The 17946-nt window shown below is 36.9% G+C and overlaps 1 protein-coding gene across 2 annotated transcripts; it reads left to right on the top strand.

Moving 5' to 3' along the window:
- The first annotated feature begins 271 nt into the window (after positions 1-271).
- LOC144448238 (cytochrome P450 3A24-like) lies at positions 272-17240 on the top strand. Of its 2 annotated transcripts, XM_078138398.1 has the most exons (13): positions 272-417; positions 3435-3528; positions 4439-4491; positions 5398-5494; positions 6037-6153; positions 7020-7108; positions 7596-7744; positions 8393-8523; positions 10966-11136; positions 11816-12036; positions 12979-13116; positions 14323-14485; positions 16339-17240. In XM_078138398.1, exons 1-13 carry the CDS (start codon positions 341-343, stop codon positions 16411-16413), a joined length of 1575 nt encoding a protein of 524 aa, XP_077994524.1. In that variant the 5' UTR covers positions 272-340; the 3' UTR covers positions 16414-17240. The 2 variants fall into 2 exon arrangements, with proteins under 2 accessions (XP_077994524.1, XP_077994525.1); XM_078138399.1 differs by lacking the exon at positions 3435-3528 and having other exon boundaries at positions 283-417.
- Positions 17241-17946: the final 706 nt, after the last annotated feature.

The following is a 17946-nucleotide window of genomic DNA, read 5'->3' as shown; positions in this document are numbered from 1 at the left end:
AATTGTATTTACGCGTGATGGCAATATATAACACTTTATTTGAAATATAGAGAAAATAAGAAAATAATATCAGAAATCTGGAAAATCACGAGAACAAAATTAACTGCGTTCTGTGCCCTGTGGTTTGGGGAAAGGGCGATGGCTTATCTGTTATGAGTCAACAAGTACATATCTGCTGGGTACACATGAATACTGATAGATTATCAGAATGACGTAATGTGAGGTCGCCATAATTATATACACCAGACCCGCTCTGCTACAGACGACAGTACGCCCCTGTTACGAACGTTGCTGTGAGCTTACAGGTTATACACACACCCCAACGTTACAGTTGTACACCATGGAGAGTTCTGGTATCTTGGGATTTTCGTACCTTTCCTGGGGTTTGGTTTTATTAGCTGTATTTCTTTATTACCAGTAAGTATCCAGTGTTGTTTGAGATTAGACTACATTATTCCATACTGAGTTCAGTTTGAGAAGCGGTTTAGTCGACAACACAACAGTCGCGATCGCTTACAGCGCGATAGAAAAGTGAGCACTCGGCTGCATGAAGGTGACCGACCTCGCGCCCTACTTACATGTATACTATGTATAGTCTTTGTTGTACATTTTAAACAGCCGAAGCAGTAGTCCACGACCCGGTCGTCTAGCTTTGTTGAGGTCTGCTGTCATTGAAAGACATGACGTGTCTTGATATAGTTTAGATAGCAGGTTAATGCCGCGAATCGTGGCGTTCATACAATGATGCGAGAATTCAAAGCATAACGAACGAAGCTGTGCAACACTGCATGGGAACCCGTGGCATAGGTGGGGAGAATTGGGCAGCCTATTTATGCCCTAAATACGGGATGTCAACATCCTTTGTATTTGACCAGAGTTTAAAAAGAGTAATACATTTTGTTTCATTGTCTAATTCTTTGAAATTGCCCAGACTACTGATTGCACTTAAATAAAGAACTGAATGAGGTGCATAGCAAATATGGCGTTGTCGCCGCTAGGCTGTGACGCAGTGGTAACGTAAAGGACAGATAGTAACTAACATGTGTCAAAGGTCAAATTCACAAGTCAATATTAGCCAGTTTGTCACAAAATCTTTTCTTAAGGTAGACGGGGAAGAACCGCTGCCGATTGCAGGCCCTTAGATCTGTAACAATTACTAACATACATTGTTGAGTTCACATGCCACTCATATGGAAATTTGCCGTTTAATTTTCATGAAACTTCGAATACAGACTTAAAAATACCTAGTGAATCGATGTATGAAAAAATAATTGCTTGGTAGAAGCGATTTTCTTTACAAAAACGTCAAATTTGGTCAAGATTTTGGGAAAAAATCGGTGAAAATTTCGGCGAGCGTTTCCTGTAAATGTATTTGCCGTACACCCTGAACTATGACCTAGACACATTCAAAACAACATACTCTATCGATGTTTTATAGAAACTAGGTTAATTTCCAATTAATTCTTAGTAAAAACTATGAAAATGGTGCATTTTTGAGTCCAAACGATGTCATTTTCAAGTCCCAGGCGAAATCACGTAAATCTGTAACGAGTGATCCGATTGAAAAGCTAGTGCCAAACATCGATAGGTCAGAGTCTGAAGAATTACCATAGAACTACGTTATCATCCGGGTACTTCCCGCTAACACGCAAAGTTGGGTCAAAGGATTAGTCCGAACGTAAAAAAATCTTGCCGAACGAAGCCGAAGATGACGTTTTTAATAAATATTCATGAGATGTTACGGGTGGCGCCATGATAATGGAGTGGAATGCGGAAGTAGGTCTCTGCATAACGGATCGCCCGATAGTGCATTGGTTGTGACATCGCGGGTATTTTGAAACATTAGTGCAGTATTTAAGAATTTTTTTTGTCAGGAATGACAATTCTTGAGTATATTTTGGTAAAGGAGCATGAATATTGGACTATAATGTTCCTCCTCTTTGACTGGCCGTGGTGGGACGTGAGCATGGACAATTTGACATATGCAAATAAGTTCAAAGTCCAAAACACTTCGTGCTGTGTCGGATTACGTCGTAAATAGTCAAGGCGATTCTTCCCCGTGTACCTTAAGATAAAAGATTCGTTGTTGTTTCGCTCCTGTTATAGCCAATAGTCACTGGTCATGCAATGACGTCATCGAGAGTCAAGTCATGTATAGATTGTAATGACGTCATCGATCTTATCAGACCTAGACGGCGCCCACAACGTTAACGGCTGATCAGTCAGTCGAGGCGTTGAGACGATAGTCAACAATGTCAAGCTCGTCATAAGACTCCACTCAACTCTCGGCAACTGCTGGTACAGGCTGTAAACTAAAGTCGTAACGGGTGATAAGGCTATCCACAATGACAAATCCATAAAGCTGTTAGTGTTAGTCTAAAGATTTCTCGTCTCCAAATTTTGTCAAGTCAGCATTTTGTGTCGATTTTTTTCACCATCGAAGAGTCAAGTTCCAGTGCCGTACCCTGGCCAAATTGCCGGGGGGGGGGGGCAGAACTTTGTCTTGGTGCAATCATGCATTTAAAATTTAGAAAGGTGCGTATTTACATAAATTTGCATGCAATCTACATACTGTAATATCTATTTTAGCATACGCAATTAAATATCATATGTAAGGCCAGAAAACATAAAAAATGATAGGTAGTAGGTCGATTTCATTTTTTCACAATGCTTTACAAGGATAAAACAAACCATATATAATTAAAGCAAAATATTTCAGGTCGAGTCACCTTGATACTATCTCATGCAATATGTCTGCATAGCTACAGTTAGTGAATGTATACAATATACAGTTAAACAAATGGTGAAGTTCCTCTCACCCTCTCTCCTAAAAACATGTTAAGCCCACCAAATGAAACTCAAGCATTATTTTAGCCACCTCTTATGTCATCTACACTAAAGTGGAGATATAAAGTCATATGGTACAATGATGCATAAAAATATCAGTTTTTGTCAGTTTTTAAGATCCATTGATAATGGTCCCCTTTAGTGCAACTGGACCGACTGCACTTCAACAGTGACAATTTTCTCTAAGACTATATCCCAATACTGTGTAACTTTGAAGAGATAAGCGGATATCCAGAGATTGATTATTATCTTAGACAGACAGACAGACAGACAGACAGACAGACAGACATACAGACAGACAGACAGACAGACAGACAGACAGACAGACAGACAGACAGACAGGCTGGCTGGCTGGCTGGCTGGCTGGCAGGCAGGCAGGCGGGTAGGCAGGCACATAGCTAGCTAGACAGACGTTCTATTAATGATAACCATGGGAAAATACAAGTTTTCTGGACATGTGTTTACCAGTACTAATAGCAATAATTTTAATAGCAAATTTATTTATAGCTTTATAGTTAAAGTTAGTGAATGGCCATTACAGACTTTTTCCTCCTTTCAGTAAAATGTAATATATATTTTGTTTTCAGACTAACGTACTTGACATTCTGGAGGATGGGTGTAAGTGGACCTATACCCCTTCCTTTCATTGGAACAATGTTACAATTAATGCGTGGAAAAAAGGTGATTGACTGATCAATTCTAATTACAACCTTATTGTTCTATTTTAAATGCGAGGGTCGCCCGAAAACAAATTGACTTGTATTGAAAATGGGTTTAATTATTGCGTTCTACCATTTAGTATTATTACATCTGTGGTCTGATTTTGCAAGTTCATGCATACCGCCATATTGCCCATTTTGAACTGCCCTCTCGTGGTCAATCTGAGAATGTGTGACGTCACACCCCATCACTTGATATTGTCAAGCAATTGCAACATCAAGTGAAGGGGTGTAACGATGGTGTACGTATGGTTTAGAACCTTACATGTTTTAACCGGAATACAAATTAAACAATATGAGTAATTTTTTAAGACTAGAGGGTGATCCAGAGTAATCGTGCAATGACTGTAGTGACAGTACAAGCATACTAAATGCAAACAGGCTTGTATACAATTTGATTGATTCGAGAGCAGCTTAACTTTTACATGCAATGTGTAATTATATTTATGATATGTTTAAATAAATGTAATCACATTTATAAATAGATTTCATTTAGTTTTATTATGAATTTGACGCACTGCAGTAATCTCTTTCAAACACACTGCTCGGGGGTCCCACGCTACGAAAACGTAGCCAGTATTAAACTAGGGACACTAAAACGTACTATTTGTTTGTGGGGCGAGCTTTACATGATGTTTATGGAAATTCTCCCTACCACCAGTGAACCTTGACATGCAAATAAACCAAGATCAACTCGTTGGTTTGGGAGGGGTAATGGTACTTGGTAGAAGAGACGAGATACACTGTGTTTGTCAGCAAATGTGAAGCATTTCACCCGGACCACTGAATTCTCGTGTGAGCAGTGTGCCTTTATTCTACATGTATTTCTTACAGTACCTTGTTCAATAACATGTTCTTTTTGTATTTAATAGGCAATGGCACTAATAGACTTAGAGAGAATACAGACGTATGGCAAAGTATACGGGTAAGATGATATTTTGTAAAGCACCCCTTTTATGATAGTCATGAAACTTAGCATCGCTCTAGGATGTGCAGTTACGGAGACACTATATCCACTGTTTAACATACAGTATTTATACAATTTGTACAAATCTATCCATCCATCCATCCATCCATCCATCCATACACACGCACACACACACACACACATACATACATACATACATACATACATACACACACACACACATACATACATACATACATACATACATACATACATACATACATACATGCATGCATGCATGCATGCATGCATGCATGCATGCATGCATGCATGCATACATACATACATACATACATACATACATACATACATACATACATACATACATACATACATACATACATACATACATACATACATACATACATGCATGCATGCATACATACATACATACATACATACATACATACATGTTTCTTTTCACTGTTGTTTTATTACATTGGTTTGCTTCTGACCTAGCGTCTGTTCTTGTGTTGGCGTATGCGTGCGTTGATTCTCAATTATCTGTAAAGCACCAACTGATTTCAACTAAATCTACCCTTAGGTGAGACATGCATATATCACTTAATTTCGTGAATGGCAGCCAGTTTTGCCCTAAAAAGCACAAGCTTAACGGTTGATACATCTTTAAACCTACCACACTACCTTCACATTATTATGGTAAGATTTCTAATAGGATATTTACCCTTTAACCTTGAACATTTTCCATTTGAAAGAATCGAAAATTGTCTTCCTACTACAACTCAAGAAGTCAAATACACAAATTCAATTTCAAGGTCATAGTTAAATTTACTGAATATAACAAAGACCAGCTTGGGACTATGTCTTTGAAGACTTGTTAATATGTACTTTTTATCTTATCAGTGAATTCTTCGGTGGGACACCTACACTAGTCGTAGCTGATCTTGATATGCTGAGGCAGATCTTAGTCAAGAATTTTTCATCGTTTCCCAATAGAAGGGTATGTCACGAACTTTAGTTAGTTGATTATATATATATATATATATATATATATAATTGACTGGATGTAGATAAAACCACATAAAAGCGCTCAATACGGGTAGTAGAGCGAATTATATACAGGTTTTGAAAATTTGAACCAAATTATAAGCTATAGACCCTACAGAACTGTTTCGTGAGGTGCGTATTCCTCAATCATCAGGGGTAGTTTCTATATATATATATATATATATATATATATATATATATATATATATATATATATATATATATATATATACATGTATATAATTTCAGTGTTTATTTAGAATCTTGTATGTTAGACTGAATATTAGTTAGGTGGATAAGCACGTGCTGGAGGATTGTGCACTTTGCAGTAGAATTATAGAATTGTTTGCCATGTAGGCATAACTTTTCAGTGCAATTTCTGTGTGATAAAGTGCAAATTGAACAGCGCCCTCTAGCCACCAGCGCTCAATATCTAATCAAAGACACTACCAGAAATGCCCAGTTACTAAGTAAACACTGATCTGTATATTTTAGAGTTCAGCTTTGCGGAATAAACCATTGGATGCTGGTTTAGGTGTCCTACAGAATGAGCAATGGAAGAATGTAAGGACTTCACTCACGCCGGCTTTCAGTGGATCAAAAATGAGAGCGGTAGGTGTTATGTAAATTATTAAGAAGACTGTAAAGCCTCTTGTGAATTGGTGGGTGGGAGGTGGGTGGGGAGGAGGGTGGAGAGGTGGGTGGGGAGGTGGGTGGGGAGGTAGGTGGGGTGTGGAGGAGGGCTATAGTTAACCATTGTTTGAGGTGCCAGATGCTATATATGGTACAAATATCATATTGTGGACATATTTTGAAGAAATTTGTGTTCCTACAATTTCTTGTTAAGGAATAAGGAAAAATATATCATACGACAATGTTTGGGGAGATTTTAAGAACTTGATGATACACTCTACCACAGTGACAAAATAATTTATACACTGGAGAAAAAAAAACAACATTTTCATCATATACAACCTGCTAAAAACGCCAATGTGTGTACTTTCTCATTATATATAACACAAGAGATGTTCAATGTATTTAGTCTCGGCAGTATAAACACCAAAGTAGCCAGGATCCTATAGCTATATTTGCTGACAGAGTAGGTGTTTTAAGAAAGGAATTCTGCTAATTTGTTTTCTGTACACTTCCGTGAGATTATGTAAACTAGTACTGTAAATTTTTTTGCGATATGGGCAGGAGGCCTTAAGAAGCAATAAACCATTATTGTTATTATATTATTATTTGCTGACAGAACGCTACATGATATAACGATTGAGTCGGACTGTTAGTGTATAACTTCCACAGATATGAACCAACTGATAAAAGCGTAACTTGAACCTATATCAGTGGCAGTCGCTGTTGCTTTTGTATCATTTGTATATGTATCGTTCTTTCCATAGCCATAGCATTGGTGTGGGTGTTTTTTCGCCAGTTGTAACTAATGTCGTTATTTTACCTCTCTATGCATGCACGTGCAGATGTCGTCTTTGTTGAACTACATTGCTGATGGTTTAATAAGAAACCTTGACATACAAGAAAAGGAAGACAAAGCCTTTGACTGCAAAGAGTAAGTGTAAATCTGTAAAACTAGCAAGCCAAATAACCAGTAAGTTAGATGGCCTTTAAGCTAGACAACCAGCAAGCACGGCAACCAAAACACTAGATAACTTCTGACAAGCACGCTAGGTAACCAGCAAACAACAGAAAACCCAAGCTAAGAAACTAGCCAACTAGGGAATCAGCAAAATATCTAAGTAACCAGCAATTTGAAACTAGAAAACCTGCTAGTTAGACAACCAGTAACTCTAGATCTGGTCAGTTTGGAGAGATTATTTAAGTGTATTTTTCCTTGCAAGGGTCTTATTTTTAATACCAGAATATCTTTGTACCGCAAGGCACTCACAGCAATAGATATAAACACTGGCTTAAAAGTCAAATTATATGAGAAAGGGAAGCTAGAAATATTTCTTTTTATGTTGAGATCTATATATCAAATGCAATTTATCTTTAAGTCACTTTTGTTATTTTCTAAATCTAATTAAATCTATGTGTAGTTTGCTTGGAAAGTACGTCATGGACAGCGTGATCAGTACTGGGTTTGGTATTGACATCGACTCGCAGTCTGTTCCAGATCATCCATTTGTTACCAATGTACAGAAAGCAATGAAGTTCAAACTCACTGATCCAGTATTCGTTATTGCATGTAAGTGTACTACCATCTTATCGTAATATTTAGGTTTGCAAACAAGACTCCCGTCCATCATTGTCTTAACATAATTAGGGTTGTCAGTGGCCGAGTGGTTAAACCATTTGCTTCTTACCATTGCAATCGGTGTTCGAACCCATTCACGGTATGTATGTATGTATGTATGTATGTATGTATGTATGTATGTATGTATGTATGTATGTATGCATGCAGGCATGCATGCATGCATGCATGTATGTATGTATGTATGTATGTATGTATGTATGTATGTATGTATGTATGTATGTATGTATGTATGTATGCATGCATGCATGTATGTGTATAATGGATGTATGTATGTATGCATGTATGTATGTATGTATGTATGTATGTATGTGTGTGTGTATGTATGTATGTATGTATGTATGTATGTATGTATGTATGTATGTATGTATGTATGTATGTAGGTAGGTAGGTAGGTAGATATGTACGTAGGTAGGTAGGTAGGTAGGTAGATATGAAAGTAATAATGTATGTTGGTAAGTTGGTATGTTGTTAAATTGTAAAAGAGTATCATTTACTAACTACCCAAACATAAAGTCTAGATGTCATTCCACAAGTACCTCAGAAGCACTAAATAACATCCTTTTTATCCTTTCTTTGCAGTTTTCTTTCCATTTCTTTCACCTATCTTGAACTACTTTGACATTATAATGTTCCCTAAAGATGCCAGAGACTATCTTTTGAAAGTTGTTGATGAAACAGTTGAGCTGCGGAGAAATGACGCAAGCCAGAAGGTAAGATGAAATTAATAGCCCCTAACAGGCACTGCCTTGAGAGGGGCTATTATGTTGGGTTTCGTCCATTCGTTGGTCCATACGTACGTACGTGCGTGCGTGCGTTTACCCTCATATATCTGGCATACACTGATTGATTTCAAGCAAACCTGGCACAAAGGTAAAATATAACATACGTACTATGTGAGACATTTGCCCATCAGACAAGAAGGAAGTTAAGATTGATGTTGTGATACTCGAATCCCGTAGTTATACCATAGGTTTTAAATTTGAGTAACAACTTATCGGATGGACAATTTCGCATGTTTTTTTTACTATTTATACTGAAATCCGGAACAAAGAACATTTACATCCTTCCCTGAAAATAATCTTCAATGTAAGAGTAGAATTTCCATGTTAAACTGCCACATTCAAAGTAAAAAATGGATGGTGCTTTCTCAAATAAGTAAGACAACAAAATAATCATTTTCTTGACCCAACTCTCAAAACTGTTATGGGCTCATTTATGTCGGAACCCAAGGTGAACTCAGTGAATTCTTCTTGTCGACGTCATTATCATTATAATGGAAATTGAAGTTGGGATTTTGATGTCGAAGGTACAGCTCTGGTTCCAAATTCAGGGCCATTCTTTCCATAGCAAATTATCGCTTCAAAATGAATTGCGGAATAACGCTAATGTCAGTGTGCAATGAGATAATTATATCAAACAACATTTTAACCAAAGACAACGTCGAACACAATTATTGAAAGAAATAATCTTCAAATAGTGGATCTTAAACTGTGTACATTTGTACCTAGTTTAATAGTTTTTCAGGGCCACCAAATATTCCAAAAAGAGATCTGCCGTTTTATCAGAATGAAATGTTTTAATATAAGGAACAAGATGTAAATGAGATCGAGCGCATCTTTGGAGTCACCGCATGCAGCATAGCAGGCAGCCTCACGATGAACGACTTTTCCGTCTTATTGAGTTTCACTCGCTGACATTATAATTGCGACGTGCTATGCGCAAACAAACTTAAATTTTTATACCGTAATACTCGATCTTTTAATCTGAAAACAAAGATATTACTTGTCTTGGCTTTGATTCAGTGTCATTTCGACTATGCCTGTTCATCGTGGTACAGTGGTCTCACAAAGAAGTTGAAGGGTAGACTACAAGTTCTGCAAAATAACATCATAAGATACATACTTAGTGCTGCTCCTAGAACACACATTGGATATAATCAATTTAAACTTGTAGGTATGTTAAACTTTCCTGTAGAATTGAGGGTTGAGCAATTAAAACTCAATCATATGTTCAACATCATAAATCATTGTGCTCCTGAGTACTTAAATTGCAATATAGAAATGGTCCGTAATCGGCACAGTTATAGAACAAGAGCGAGTGAACTGTCATGTGCAGTTCCAAGAGTCAGTGGTATGGGTAAGAGTTCATTCGCTTACACATGCATTGGTCTTTGGAATAGTCTCCCACTCTCAGTGAAACAATCTCATACAAAACATAGTTTTAAAAACCATTTCAAATCTTTTCTATGGAACAAATTAGAGGTTAAAAAACATAATATTTTGTAACTTTTTAGTCCTTCCTTTTTTAAAATTGAGAGTGTAGTCTGTGTATTTTATAATTTTTTTGTGCTCTGTCATGTGTTACATTTAAAATTATTTTAATTTTGTTTGTTTGTTTGTTTGTTTGTTTGTTGTTGTTGTAACATTGTTGCCATGGCGTTTTGAATACCCCTATGAGGACCACATTGGAAATAAGTGTTTTTAAAAATACTTTTATGTGTTATCCTCGGTGATTTTTTATCCTTGTATTTTAATATGTACTTGTATAAATTTTTACCCAAATAAAATCATATTATATCATATCATATCTTCAAATGAAGGAGACTTTCTTCAAGACTACTACTCGCAGAAAATGTACAGTGCATGTGCGCACTTCTTTTGTACTTTCCCGCGCAAAGAATTTTTAATTTGCTGCAAAAAGTTACAATTTGTAAGTGGACACACTTTAATTCAAAGTGAAGCCAGCGTACAATAGCGATATAAGATATATATTAGCCATGAGTCAGTGTACAGTCACTTTAGTGAACTATCCATTGAAATCGCGCATGCTAGGAATCGTCACGTAAATAATGATTTTAATAGCATATGTATTCAAAAAGTAGCTTTTGTCTTGCTTTTTTCCAAAATCTCAGGGGGGGGGGGGCAGCTGCCCCCCTTGCCCCCCCCCCCCCCGCAGGCTACGGTACTGATCTGTCTATCCATCCATCTATCCATCCATCCATCCATCCATCCATCCGTCCATCCGGTTGTCCGTCATCAGTCCATCAATCGTTCCCTTCATCTGTCTGTCCATCCATTCACCCTCTCACCCACCCACCCACCCATCCACCCAGCCACATACATAATCACTATTTGTTCATCGCTTTATTACAGAGAGTAGACTTTATGCAACTAATGCTGGATGCTAATGAAGTCTATAAACAATATATCAAAGACGGTGAAGATAAAGAAGACGCTGATGAAAAACATGGAGGTCTGCTGTATTCTGATAAAAACAAGACCAGTTTTCATAAAGGGTTCACAAATGAAGAAATTACAGCTCAGGTTAGCATGAATGGCATCTAGGGAAATATCGATACAATTACTGATTGATTGATTGATTGATTGGTTGATTTATATTAGCAGTGATTGATTAATTTTGATAATAGCATATGTACGTTGATATAAAGTTATTTCTTAACTTAAAAGTGGCACATTTGATTTGACAAGTGAAAATACTTCCATAAAATCATTATCAATCTAAACTATTTGTTCTGGTGCTGTTGGGATAATTTATATCTTCAGAACTCAGAGCATATATACTTTACCTTATTTAGCATATTTCGACCGAGTCAGTCAGCCTTCATTACTTGTTATAGATATATGATTCAATGATGTAGACTTGCCACACGACGGGGATGACAGTAGTTGGGTAAAATGTGACTAGATATTCATCCTAACCAAGCTAAAGGAAACATTTCTTTCTCTATGGACTATTAATTTTACATTTACCAAACAGGAATGTACTCTACCCTTGCAATTGGTGTTTGTAAAACAATATAGTTATGTATAGGTGTAGCCCAAGTGAAGGATGGGCGTGAGGGTTAGATCACCCAATCATGTGATACAGAGAGTAACATTGAAAACGCCCAGGGCGCTAAAGCGACTCGGTATTTATTGTTATTTAAAAACATAAGACAAAGGATGACTGATATTCCTGTAAAGTATATTTTGAATCTTTTAGGCCTTCACCTTTTTCCTCGCCGGATATGATACTACGTCAACTTTGATGTCGCAGTTTGCCTACTGTATGGCTGTCAATCCAGATATTCAGGAGAAAGTTCAGAGTGAAATTGATGACGTAATGGAAGGATATAAAGAACCCGGATATGAGGCTGTCAATAAAATGACATATTTGGATATGGTAGTTTCTGAGACACTTCGTATGTATCCACCTGGATTCAGGTAAGCGGTTTGTTTTTTATAATTTGGTTACAAGCGACGGGAGTGTTTCTATGACACTATTGTCACTATTTCCTAAGCAATGCCAATATAGCTGTAAACAGGTCAGTGCCCCATTAATGTTTGTCATTTACTTACAAGCTTTGTCAGTGTTACTGTGGAAAAAACAGCACTATTCACTTTAATAGCGGTGGTAAGTCAGTATCGGCCTTCAACCTTTAAAGTCTTAAAGAACTTTGAACATCAAGTTTGGTTTAAAATTATGGCACTAGATCTTTATAGTGTCATATCTTTACTACGTGGTTTCACTCTTTTTGACAATGGCTTCAATCCTGGGTATTTTATCTTTTCAGTGGCGCCATAAGGCTACCATGGATATTCCCTTGTTCTGAATCACATTGTTCTAAAGATCTGCTAACCAGATGTATTTATCTCCTGTTTTATTCTTAAAATCTCAAAACTCATTCTAAGGTTTGAGGATATCACGATGTCAATATTAGGATAGGAAATGAAGAACTTGAAGTGATGGCACCAATAAGTAATAATAATAATAATGTTGGTTTTTTATATTGCGTTTTCCAACTCTCTGCTCAAAGCGATTTACAATTATTACCCCTGGCACTGATCTATAGCGGTACAACAGCCCTTTATACTTCCTCAACTCCCTTGGGAGCATTCAATCCCTTGCAGCCTTTTATAAAATTAAAGCATTCACATTGCAACCTTTATCCTACCAGGTCCCCAATTATACAGCTGGGTTGACTGAGGCATAGTCGTGGTTCAAATCTGGCCCAAGGACTTTAGCCACTCAGCAACAAACGGCAGCATTCGCTCATCATGACGCCACAATTAATACATAGTATATTGTACGAATTAATTTCAGACTATTAAGCCTATATGTATAAGTTTGATTTGTCAAATATGTATATAATTTTGTGTTTGTAGGTTTGATAGGAAATGCAGCCAAGACACAGTGATCAACGGAATAAAAATACCAAAGGACATCCTAGTGGGTATTCCTGCCTATGCCATACATCATGACCCGGAACTGTACCCCAACCCAAGTAAATTTGACCCGGATAGGTAAGTGGCAATTCTACTAAGGGATCCTTCAGTCATTACAAGGAGGGAGGGCTGGGGGAAATCACGCCCAGTCTGTTGCGTAACATGTGATCCCCCCTCAAATTTAAATAAAACATGGATTATATGAAATGCTGGTTGATGTGAAAAGAGTTACAGTCAACGGTAAAAACTTGATCCCACCGCTGCCACCACATTGATGAATTTAAGGTGTTGTTTTTTACCCACCACTGCCACTACGGCCACTGCATTATCTAATTAAGTAATATCTGTCTTCGGATTTTGCTGGCAGAGCTGAGTGCCGGAACTCCCAAAAAGTAAGTCAACATGTCCACTCCATTACATTATCCCCAATATATGTTACCACACCGTTACCCCAGCCCCTCTCTCTTGTGAGACCCACTCCTCTGCTTGCCCCAAAACTAACAGTTGATTCACAATATTGTTGTCAGCAGCAATAAGACTGATATGTTCTGAAATTGTGATGTGGTAGCTGTGGGATTTGGCAGTGCAGTGGTGGCAGCACTAGCGGAATCGAAAACTAATGCAAAGCTGGATAATACAATGAGTCAAAGTAAAATGTGACCCTCCCCTAATTCTATTTTCTAAGATATGACTTGCCCTCGAAAACAGATTTGTAAAAGATGACCCATCCTCTAATTCTCCCGGCCTTCCCGACTTGTAATCACTGAAGGCTCCCTTGGGGTGCTGGTGACCGGACTTGGTTCCTCTGTCCTTAAACAGTATCATCATGCACACTACTACTATAGACCTATCATCATGGTAGACTTGGTACAATCTGTTCAAGTTCAAATATGCAAGTGAAATATTTCTAGCAGTACATTGTGTTAAATTTCTCTCACACTATGAACACGTGGAATTACCACCAGATCACTGAAAAGTGTATTGACATATGAACCAAGTTATAACTTTAAAAATGTGTATACATATCATCTATAGTATTTACATGGGAACAAGAGAGAAGAGTATATGCAGGCAACGAAACACTTTCACAGTGCGAGGCCCATCTGATATCTTTTGTGTTTATTTTTAACATTAAACCTTTTGATTAGTTTCACTGAACTTCTGAACTTGATACATACATCCTTTAGTAACATGTTCAAGCTAAGACGAAATCGCCTGTATTAACCATTACATGCTTATAACATAACTACTGTACTTATTTGTGTACTGTCTCTGTAACCATAGGTTTACTAAGGAAGAGAAAGAGAAACGCCATCCATACGCTTACCTACCATTTGGTGCTGGTCCACGAAGTTGTATCGCAATGCGATTCGCTTTGCTAAATGCAAAGGTTGGATTAGTACGCATACTTCAGAAGTTTTCATTTGAACCATGTGCAGAAACTGAGGTAAAAATCTTACTTTATATAAGGCCTAACAAAACATTGTTTGGTTCCGATTACGCTCAATTTTAAAACAGGTGGGGTAGGTAGATTATATATATATATATATATATATATATATATATATATATATATATATATATATATATATATATGTGTGTGTGTGTGTGTGTGTGTGTGTGTGTATATATATATATATATATATATATATATATATATATGTGTGTGTGTGTGTGTGTGTGTGTGTATATATATATATATATATATATATTTCATATGTGAGTGTCTAGTTCAGGTAGATATGTTTTCCACTGTTTTCCATATGGTCTCAGTGTCATTGGTTTCTTCTTATCAAATGTAAAGCCATTCCAGATTGGAAGAACAGTTTTATATTTTCTTTTTAGTTTCCATAGTTTTATATTGTCTTTTTAAGTTGATGTTAGTTTCCGCATCGATTCCACTATTTCTTGTGAGACTTCACAATTTTCGCGATTTTATTATTTTCTTGTTGAATATGAAAAAATAGTTTAAGGTCGGTGGGAAAAACTAGGCGGGTTCGATCGGGTAACCGGAACCACACACAATTTTTTTTATTAGGCCTAATATTGATACATTCTTTATATATCATTTTCCAAACTGTGCTCAAAGCGCTTTACAGTTAGTACATTCTGGCAATCCAGAGCAAATATTTCTGCAGAATCAACGAAATATGCACAGATAGTGTTGATGTACAAAGCTACGTGATAAATAATACATATGACTGAAACCACCGCCTCTTGTCGGGTACTTTTTGGAGGGAGCTGTAAAGGCGTCTGTGGTTTACGACGTTGAGTTATTGCCTTTAATTAACTCCCTGGGACTGTACTAAGATGTGCTGTGTTTATTACATTTAACTCCCTGGGACTGTACTAAGATGTTCTATGTTTTATTTTATTTTGGGACTTGGTTTTATCTAATTGTGTTTGAATGATATTCACCATGATAATCTTGTGGTATTGTTTCACATCGACTTTGAATATATCCCAAACCACCATTCTGCCAAATCACGTGCCATTCTGCCAAATCAATTGATTTTCATTGTAAATTTAGTGGCAATGTCTTAAAGATAAGATTCTAAACTGTTCATTCATGTATATAAATTCCGTCAATTAATATATAATCTTTTAGTTAGTCCCCTCCGGACGAAGTCCGGGACAAGGAATTATGGATTGGGTTCTGTCCGTCCGTCCGTCCGCCCAGAGCCGTTTCTTGGAGATGCCTTGACCGATTTTTTTCAAACTTGGTACAGGGGCCACATACAATGGCATACATATGCACGTCAATTTGTTTCATGATACGATCCAATATGGCCGCCTAGCAGCCATTTTGTTTGCGAATTTTCCATGTCCAAAGCCATAACTCAGACATGCTTGAACAGATCTCATTTAAAGTTGGTATTAGGACAGTGTTCTATGACATACATGTGCATATCAACTTTCATCGTGATACGATCAAATATTGCTGAGACGCCATTATTCATACACCAAGACGTATATACCAGGTTGCATTTTGGTAATGTTTGAATATGCTTAAAGAAGTAGAATGATCCAGGAATATATTAATTTTTAGTGAAAATAGCCCCCTCACTCTGCATATGGTCAGTTTATCCCCCTCCCCCCTTTAAACAAGTGTTGATGGAGTATGGCGTCAAAACTACTTTTAAAGTACCCTGTTGTTATTTTTTCTTTTAAATATTTTTATTATTGTATTTCTTCCTTTGTGTAAGAAGCAATGTACGTGAACATATACACATGAAAGCCACTGGTAACTTCACAAAACGTATATTTACTAACACACTGCTTATCTATATTGTATTCTAGATTCCACTGAAAATTGGAATAACGAAGATAGATCCTACGAATGGTATCAAACTCAAAGTGAAGTCAAGACAATGAACAAAGATGGAATATGTTAATTTGAAATTTGCACAAATTAAGGGGAATAACACTGTAGGAGGTAGACGTGATTTTTGTGCTGAATGTCAACAATAAATGCCCAGAATATTTGGCCAATAATTAGAATAACTTTTTAAGGTTATGTATCTGTATTTTATTATTTCATTATAGCATTACTCAAATATGATGACGATTTCTTTGATTTCTTTCGTTCACTTTTAAGTTGTGTTACTATTAGTCACAAGGTGGAGCTGTTTTCAGTCACATTGCAAAGAAATACTAATACATATAGATGTAGATGTGAGAAATCCACCAACACCACCACCACCAACAACAACAACAACAGCTTCTCAATCCGTTATCGGCTTTCATAATTTCAAATCACTAAGTCTCATATAATGATCTTCCTTCACTCACATATATTTGGAATTTACAAATTTGATAGACTTTGATATTAATTTGTATTTGGACAAGTAATGTTATCCGTCGCAGAGTATTTTAGAAGTAATTTCGAATTCTTAAATTCTGTCTGCCAAGTAGCTGCAATAATTGTAGCGTTTGTTGTGACTTTCACGGTATTCTCTTGTTTTCGTGTGTTTTTTCCGTTAAAGTGGGTTACTCTACTACTTTAACGAGAAGATGAAATGCCATCCGTGTCACAGTGCATACGGCCAGCTGTCTGCTCACAAGGTACTGGTATCATCAAGAACATTTTTAGTCTCTGGTAATTCTATAACGGTCCATTCGTCGAATTCCAAATTCGCCTCCAAGATATCTTTTGAATGTGAATGGAAATTGTCAGTTGTAAGAACAGATTAGTATTTTAAAATAAATAGTGAATATTAAACAAGTCGTTGTACTCTCTTTTATATTTAATTTAGTGCATTAACAGAGTATGCTGTGGCAACTTAAAGTTCAAAGTCAGTTGATCTGTATGGGAGGGGGATTTGATACATTTTTGTGTAGAGGTCGTGAATGTGAATGCACTGAGTATGGACAAGCAGTTTTCCGTAACGACCAGCAGCTTTTGCTACCTGTCAGTCCTTATGAAAAGTAATCAAATTTTCCGTTAATATCACACACTGGATATGACCGCTGAGATCTTTTTGCTCAGTCCTGGGTGTATGCATATTGAATATCAGCGCTGTACTGAACTGTGTGTGTGTGTGTGTGTGTGTGTGTGTGTGTGTGTGTGTGTGTGTGTGTGTACTTGTTTTACGTGTACGAAAAAGGGGTTCTTGTTACCGATTACAGTCAAAATAAAGTAGATTTCCCAGTACTCCGACCACTGAATTGCGATTTTACGCGCTTTATCGCAATATTTTACAGTTTATGAAAATAAAATAGCCCAATTACGAAGGACGGAAATACCCCTTATCCAACCTTCACATCTCAGGTGTATTTATCCAGTAACTGTTCTAATGTATTTTCTGATAAAGTAAATGATCACCAGTAGTTACCTATATCACTACTAGTTACTTTTTCCTATGTACAAATATTATCTTTTAAAGAATGGTTTTCTAATATAAGGTA

This window comes from Glandiceps talaboti, chromosome 17 (assembly GCF_964340395.1).
Source record: "Glandiceps talaboti chromosome 17, keGlaTala1.1, whole genome shotgun sequence".
NCBI classification, from domain to species: Eukaryota; Metazoa; Hemichordata; class Enteropneusta; family Spengelidae; genus Glandiceps; species Glandiceps talaboti.
Note: the sequence above shows the minus strand (reverse complement) of the source record. Positions and strands in the feature narration are given on the sequence as shown.